The sequence below is a fragment of the Pteropus vampyrus genome, unplaced genomic scaffold, assembly GCF_000151845.1.
Source record: "Pteropus vampyrus isolate Shadow unplaced genomic scaffold, Pvam_2.0 Scaffold664, whole genome shotgun sequence".
Classification (NCBI taxonomy): Eukaryota; Metazoa; Chordata; class Mammalia; order Chiroptera; family Pteropodidae; genus Pteropus; species Pteropus vampyrus.
The window spans coordinates 64,416-73,120 of record NW_011889445.1 but is presented as its reverse complement, the minus strand read 5'-3'; the positions used below and the strand labels follow the sequence as shown (position 1 = coordinate 73,120).

The 8,705-nt window shown below is 36.5% G+C and overlaps 1 gene segment (V, D, J or C); it reads left to right on the top strand.

Annotated features, from left to right (window-relative positions):
* Positions 1-5,367: 5,367 nt before the first annotated feature.
* LOC105309062 lies at positions 5,368-6,032 on the top strand. The segment is given in 2 exon segments: positions 5,368-5,499; positions 5,716-6,032. Coding segments are annotated over 2 exon segments (366 nt in total).
* The last annotated feature ends 2,673 nt before the right edge of the window (positions 6,033-8,705 follow it).

Here is an 8,705-nt window from a genome sequence, read left to right as displayed (position 1 = left end):
TTCTTAACAAAACTATTTCTATCATCCTAACTCAACAATTCAGAGATTTTTTCATCTTCAAATAGATATCAAATGATTTATATATTATTTCATAATTTTTAAACCCAGTTATAAAGTTCCATTGCAATGGACATTTTTCACTCCGATCATCATTGCACTTACTCTATTTCACAGGTGTGTATGAAGGGAGGTTATAATATGGGAATATATCCATGCTTTCTTTACATTGCTAAGGATACACAAAAAGGCATAACAGGAAAGGGAATGCTGCACACAATCTCATTCCTATTATTTTTGTTCAAGCTCTTCATACTGCAACATTTACATTTCATTCATTCCCACAATATTCAATCTATATTATTTCTATTTGCTATATTCGGGAAGCAACCCAAGAGCTCCTTTCTACAATTAACCCAGCCGTAACTGTGCTATTTCATCATGAACAATTGACCAACTTCTTAGAATCTTAAATCAGGTCTACATATGTAATGCAAGGACAATAATTTAAAGTTTACATTGCACTCAGGTTTTATTCATTCAATCAATCAACAATTAATTATTCATTGCGGACTTGCTGAGTTTTACATACACATTATGTGCCGCAGAAAATGAACTATGAGAAAATGCATAGTATCTGCTCTCAGTAAATTTATAGACTAGTTAGTTATATAGGTATCTGATTAAATGGAGTAGTGTGAGACAAGGACTAAGCTTAGGAAAGCAGAGGATGCTTTGAAGACAAGAAAGAGCCCAACCCGCCCCATCCCTCCCATGAGTAGTGAGTCAGAGACAGCCTGGAGTCTCTGATGCTGAAGCTGAGACTTGAAGGTTTGGTATAGGTTAATCAGGTTGAAAGATGGAAGATAGTGTGCTTAGAAGTAGGAGCAGCACATACAAGACAATAGAAATCATAGTGAATTTCAGGACTGTAGGCCAGGGTTATATATGAAATAAACAAGCATAATCTTTGTGAAGTTGACAATTGTGTTCTCTAATTACTTCAGTTCTATTAATAACTTCTTCTTTTGACACTTATATGTGTCTTAGGTTCAAATACAAGAGATGCAACTGGAAAGATAGAAACATTGTGCCTGCCCTCAGGAAGCTTATAGCATATGGAGTAGATTAGAAAATAGTGTAATCAAAGCTATCATGAGAGAAAAGTAAAATATGACCAGCTAACAGAGGCATCAAACTTGGAAACAGAATATAAGGGAAGGCTCTCTAAGAGAGGTGATATCGAAGGTAAGACTCATCAAAGAGTTAGTCAAAATGGAGTGAGGGAAAGAGTATTATAGTAAAGAGAAATAGAATATGCAAAGGTACAAAGTCAAGATTTAGTTTACAAGAATGACAGCAAACTAATTCAGACTGGCTGGAGCATGCAACTCAAAATGGGCAACAGAAAATATAAAACTAAACAATATGCACGTCGTGAAAATGGTCATAAGCCATCACACAATGATTCTATGTTATCCTGACGAGACTGCTGAGCACAAAGAGGGATCTGAAGAAGCAAATGGTATAATGAAGTGTTACTATCTGAAGAATTATCGTTTTCTATATCAGTATATACTTACAGATATAATCGTACATATATTTTCCCTTGATTTTTCTTTTTCTTTAATCCTGGAGTAATTCTTTCTCTAACACAGTATTATGATAGACCTTCCCTTATACCAAAAATAAAGACATTCCTTAGATGTAAACACATTCAAGACAAGCCAAAATCCTCATTTTAATCATTTCTCAGCCCGGCCACAGGGGAGCACTGTTTTAAAAGTATTCTAGATAATTGTGTATAAAGTGTAAAAGTGCTGTGATACCTCTCTCATTGGTTGTCCCCCTAAGTTGCAGTATTCTACAAACAGCTGCAACAGGCCTCACTCTGAGCTCAGAGTAACTCCTGCTGAGGAAGCCCGTTCAGAAACTGACCTGGTGCATTGATTTAGCTGGGGATCCAAGGCATGGAGACTCTCCTGAAAGTGCTTTCAGGCGCTCTGTTGTGGCAGTTGGCATGTGAGCACACGATGCAGTCTTGGAGAGGCTTATGTGGTAGCAACACTTTGAGGACAGCAATTGGATTTTCTTTCTGTCCTGGGGAGGGCCCTTTGAGGAACTAGACATAAGAAAAAGTATGAGAGATATTCTTTAATTATGTGGTGATGTTTATGCTTTACATAAGAAAGGAGAAAAAACTCACTCTTTTCTTTTTAGACTGAGTATTCCCATGAGGATTTCCTGTGTCCTTAATTTATCTTTCTGATTAGGCTAGAGAAGCTAAGAAATTAAGTAGTCCTCAGTCCTTGATCATCCAAGGGGAAGATGTCACCATCACATGCAATTCGTCAAAGACTCTATGTTCCTTACACTGGTACCTTCAGAAGCATGGTGAAAGCCCTACCCTCCAGAGGGTGTTAATGAGAGATGGAGAAGAGAAGAATCATGACAAAATAGTCGTCATATTTAATGAAAACAAGCAGCAGAACTCCCTACACATTACAGCCTCCCAGTCCAGTCACTCAAGCACCTGCTTCTGCGGATTAGAGAAACAATGATACCCAGGCCTCCAAAGATTGTGCTCAGACCTGAAGCTGGGCCAAAGATACTCTCCTAGCACGTGGCTCCAAAGGGGCACTTACCAGAAGGCTCATCATGAAAAAAGAGAGACTTGAGGGAAATTCAATTGCTTTAACTTAAAATGCAATAAGTGGGCCAGTCTCTTAAGAACATTTCTAATTAAATATTATTTTCTCGATTGTTCTATAACTGCAGGCTATGAGCTTAGATTAAAAAGAAAATCACATAAATTTCAGTTTCAGATACCAGAATGAATTACAATATGACTTAAGCTGCATATGCGAACTACTTTTGCAAATGTATTCCTTTGTGAAAATGCAAGGTTGCATCCCTTTCTTTTCCTAGGTATCCACATCTTGTCATCATGGATATAGTAAAAGCACTAAAAAACAAGTCTTTTGTCTGGTTCCTTGTGGGGTATCAGAATTGTACAATGTTACATTGCCAATGTTGTCACTTGCTTGGAGAGGTAACTAGCAACATGTTTTTCCCAAGGTTTTGAAACAAAGGGTCCTTATGACTTTAATTAATTTACATTTAAATCCTAGCTCTAGAAATCTCTCTCTCTCTCCCTTTCTCTCTCTCTCTCTCTCTCTCACCAAACTGAGCCTTTAATCTCTTCTGCGCCTTCACCTCTACATTCTCAGCTAATATCTTCAAGAGGACAGGACCTTACCTATGTTCCTCTCTGTATCATTGAAAGGTGGAAAAATTGCTTGAGGAGTTGCAATATACAATTTAATTTGCTCCTTTTCAATGCTTTATCAATTTCAAAGGATTTAAATTATATATCTACACACACACACACACACACACACACACACACACACACACTTCTCAGAGACCTAGCCTTTTTCCTGGATAATCAGCAACTGCAGAGCTAGCAGAAGACAGTAGCCTAGACCTGACCAACGATCACGAGATCTGTACATCTGGGAGACAAAGATAACATCTTGATCTAAGTGATCTTCTGCTGAGCCCTAAGGTGAAACTACTTGGCTACTTTCCCATGACATCAGACAGAGGGATATCAAAACAGGCATTATACTTCCCCTACACACCAAGCAGTTCTCCAGACGTCAGCTGAGTATCCTACAATCCAGCTCAATTCTGACATTATCTACCTGGAGATAATATCAGTTCCCACAGGGTAAGGGCTCAGTCCTACAAGCCTGCCACCCACCCCCACTTCAAATACTGGTAGCAAGTTCAGGTTTTTCCATGTGCTTCTGACCCACAGGCTACAAATTGGAGGTAGCAACGATGACCTTCAACTCAGGATGCTAATCCTAAGTCCAGGTTGCTACCTGAACTTCTGGCTGACTGGCCATAAACAACAGGCTCCCATGACCTTCTCTTTAGTTCAATAAGTTTGCTTAAAAAAAAAAGAGGGCCCAGTAGAATTCAAAATACAGTAATTCGAGGAGCTAAATTGTCAGAGGCTCATAAAACAATAAGATTATTTCAGGAAAACTTGATACTTAAGTTAAGGACAGTTCTATTTGCAGGTTTTCTTCTTTCTGTTCCTTAAAGTGACATCACTGGACACCACTGTAAGAGCCATGTTAGGCTGAGTGAACCACCGTTCTTATTTGTGTTGTATTATCGTCTCTCATTACTTATCTCCATGGAGTTTTAACTTTAACGAAGTTTATTCGTGTGCCTTTACTCAGCAAGCATAATTCTGAGGAAGCTGGTGAAAAGAGATGTTTCTTACTAATAATTTATCTGTCTAAGATTTGTCATAGATGTTGATCCTGAAAGTCCAGAGGCTTCTGGAAAGGTTTATCACAAGTCTAGGGAAAAGTAAGACGATCGTTCTTGTTCTCAAATTTCCTGTAGAAATCTAAAAATAAAATGTAAATTCTGAAAATGACCCGGTAGTTATCATTATCATCTTAACAGTGGTGAGTGACCAGAAACTATGTGTGTGTGTGTGTGTGTGTGTGTGTGTGTGTGTGTGTGTGTGTGTGTATGTGTGGTGCAGATTCCTTCAATACTGAGAGAGAGAGAGAAAGAGCTGTTACCCACTGCAGTTATATACAGAATATAATTATTTCTATTGGTCAAGAAGGAAGTAGGGAAAGACTTTGTCCTTCTAACAGAGATTCTTTCAAATGTGGATACAGGACAAAGCTTCAAAATGATTAAGTTCAAAATCTACCAGGAAGCTGAAACGATTCTATCTTTTATGTACCTCATAACATAGCTTCAAGAAATATCAAAAGTAAAAGAAAAAATTAGTGAAATTAAGCAGTAGAATTTGTTGATTTATTTTAAAAACAATAAACAAATAGGCAATCATAGTGATAGGTAATAATACACATGTCTTAGTAGAAACTTAAAGAAACTATGACCAAGAAAATTATAATTCTTTATCTAATTTATATATGTAAAACATTTTACCCTGAAACAACGGAATACATATTCTGTTCAAACGCACTTGGAACATTTATCAAAGTTGATTATCTTCTGGATTAGAAGACTTAATTAATTTAAAAAACTTTATAAATTTCAAAAAAATTTATATCATTCAGAATATAGTCTCCTATCAAAATGGTATCAAGTGAGAGAATTCAATAACAAAAAAGTAATTAAATATTATTCTTGTACCTTGCTAGATATCATAGACATTTTTCAAATGCATTGCTACAGAAAAATATCAAAGCAGTGTTAAAGTCTGTGGTGGGGCAGATGTTTCATTCAGTCTTTGACTAGAGCAGTGTAACATTTTATCTATGATCTTTACTTCCTGCCTAGGAACGAGGCACCTGACAACCCCAAGAACTCTGCACTCAGGCACTCAGAGAAGGGCTAGTCTCTGAGCTAAAGTGAGAACAAGACAAATTTCACCTAGAAGACTTTCTATCATGCTCTGTCCTGGCCTGCTGTGGGCACTCATGGTCTCCTTTAGCTTCAGTAAGTGTGGCCTTAAACATGGGGCCTCAGCTTCCTCTTAGAGCTTAAGGATGGGACTAGGCAAGTTATAACTAAGAAGGGTTTTAAGAGGGAAGAGGGGAGGGGAAATGAAACACTGTGTGATTCTTTTCTTTGTTCTTATGTCTTAAATTATTCCATTCCTCATGACCCTTCTGAGACATTTTAGAAGATCAAAACTGTTTTCTTTTTTAATAGGATTCAGCATGACTGAGAGAGTAACCCAAGCACAGACTACAGTGACACGGCGGGAAGGAGAAGCTGTGACAATGGACTGCACCTATGAAACCACATTGAGTTATTATCATTTATACTGGTACAAACAGCCTCCCAGTGGAGAGATGGTCTTCCTTATTTATCAGGTCTCTTCTAGAACAAATGCAAAGCGGGATCGGTACTCTGTGAACTTCCAAAAGGCAAAAACAATCATCAGCCTCACCATCTCTTCCTTGCAACTGGCAGACTCAGCGAAGTACTTCTGTGCTCTTCGGCATACCCAAACAATGAGTCGTTAATGTCCACAGTAATAAAAATGATAGTGGAAGGTTAACAAAAACCTTCAGTTTCATAAAGGCAGCCACCTGCTCAGACACTTGGGGAAAACCCATGAACCACAGACAGGAAGGAGGCAGGCACTGTGTGTAGTAGCACAGTTGAGACCTTCTAATATAAACTTCTTTTCAATAAGAAATGCCCCATACTTGAGCTCGGTGTATAAAACAGCACCAACCTTCAGAGTCCCAGGTATCATGTTTGTTTCTTGGGTTAAAATATATCACCTTGTGCCTTTCAAAATGTTCCTGAATAGTTAGATTGAATGAACTCATTTGTTTCAGCAAAATCAGGAGTAGTTTTCTAATTTTCATCTTGAATTGTTGGATTTTCAGATGTCAACATGTTTGAAACCATCCATTATCTTTTCCAATATTATGCCGATTTTAACATTTCTTACAAATATAATTATGCATTTTATATTTATATATATTTATGTATGCATGAATGCATAAAAAGCAAGTTTATAAACACATAAATTTATTTTTATATTTTTCACAGTCCAATGTGAGATTTATTTCCACATCCAAAATAACTTTTGTCTCTGCTCATTGGGCAGTTGAAGGAATGACACTGACATATGCCCACAGTCCATAAGGGCTGAAAGTTTTGACTCCTTGAAGTGCCTCAAGTTCCCAGCACTCCTGACCAATGCATAAAGCCTCCAGTTTCAGCTAGAGGAGGGTCTCAGTCCTGCCCTAGACCTGTTTGTTGTTGAAGGAGAAAGGTCTGTGTGCAGTGATGCAGCTGAATGAGTTAGATGAACATCAGTCAGCCAGCACTGACGTCAGCAAGAGGGTCCAAGTCTTATGAGTCATCCTACCATCATGAGCAATGTGGTCGTGTCCAGACTGGCTTGCAACATGTTTTTAAAACATAAATATAGGACCCTTACTGGAATCAAATAGATTAGGAGACAAGTAATTTATTTGAAAGTTCTATATGGTTAAAAGCAGCTTGGACTAAAACAAACTATTATAATTAGAGAATCAATATATTTCTTCGATCTAAAAAATACCCGAGTAAAGACATTTTTTTAATACATGATAAGTTCACTGAACGGACATTAATTTAAAACTTCTAAACAAAATATTAGCAAAACAAATTATCAGATTATATAAAAGAATAATATATCAAAATCAACTTGAGTTTTATGTAATATTAATTGAACATTTTAAATCAAAGTAATAATCCACATGAATAAAAGCATAATTTCATCTTCTAACCAGTTAAACAAAAGCACTTAAGGTATAATGAGAATTCATTCCTAATAAAGAAAAAATTCTTAGCTAATCGAAATAAGAGGAAAACATCATTCTGATAAAGCGTAAATGCTGCAAACATAAACATTTCATTAAAATCAGAGGAAAATAATACCACAGAAATATAGCCAAAAAGATGCTCTCATCTAAAAGAAATTGGTGAGAATTAAAAAGATGAATCGTTTTTGCTCTTTCATGAGTGTGTAAAATGGTACAGCCAACAATGGAAATGGTCTGAAAGTTCTTCAAACCAGGACCGTTATCATATGATCCAGCAATTCTGCTCCTATGTCTATGCCCAGGAGGAATGAAAACATGTGCACACAGAAAATAGTCCATGAGTGTTCATAGCCAAAAAGTGGAAGCAACTCAAATGTTCATGATGAATTTAAAATATTATATACAGACAATGGAACATTATGAGCATTAAAAGATAATGCAGTACTATAAATGCTACAACATGGATGAACCCTAGAAACATTCAACTAGATGAAAAGCCATTTCCAAGAGGCCACATATTGTATAATTCCACTTAGAAAGAATGTCCAGAATAAGGAAATCAAAAAGACTGCTGTGATCTGAATGTTTGTGTCTCCCCAAAATTTAGTAGTTGAATCTCGATACTCACAGGTGATGGGAATATGTACCATTGTAAAATTGATTGTGCTGATATTGCGTAACTCTGTGAATGTACTAAAAACTGTTGAAAGATATGCTTGAAAAGAGTGAATTGTATGATAAATGATTTATATCCCAACAAGGCTGATATGTGAAAAAACAAAAATCAAAAAACAAATGGATCCACGATATTTAAGGTTTCTGGACTCAGTCTGGATTCTCCAAACACTTTCATACTACACTAAAGAACATAATGTTGTTCTGACTTTTGTGTCACATAACTGGACGACATAGTGACTTATCTTTCATATTTCTTTAGGTGATCCTCGTCCTTCTTTCATTTATATATTTACACCATCCTTAAACTACTATTATCACTTTAGAATTTAGCACAGAGTGGATGCACTTTGAATATTTATTAAATTAATTATGACCGATTAACCACCATGCCATATACTGACCGCCATATTCGCATAATAAGGCTTTCCTTATCCTAGATTTCTGAAGTTTTGTTTTGTTTTGTTTTGTTTTTTTTTGGATGCATACAGAGTGAGAGTTGGTGTGCTCTCTATTTGAGTTTTGCCCACAGGTTAATTTTGCATTTCTCTTTACTGCTGAATACTTTTGTTTCTTATGTTGTTCAGATAATGAGAAGATGTTATTTGGCATAATACTGAGAGTCATTCCATATAAAGTCTTGCAATGCATATCGATTAACACATTGACCCAACGATTATTATTAAGTGCTTAGGTTCT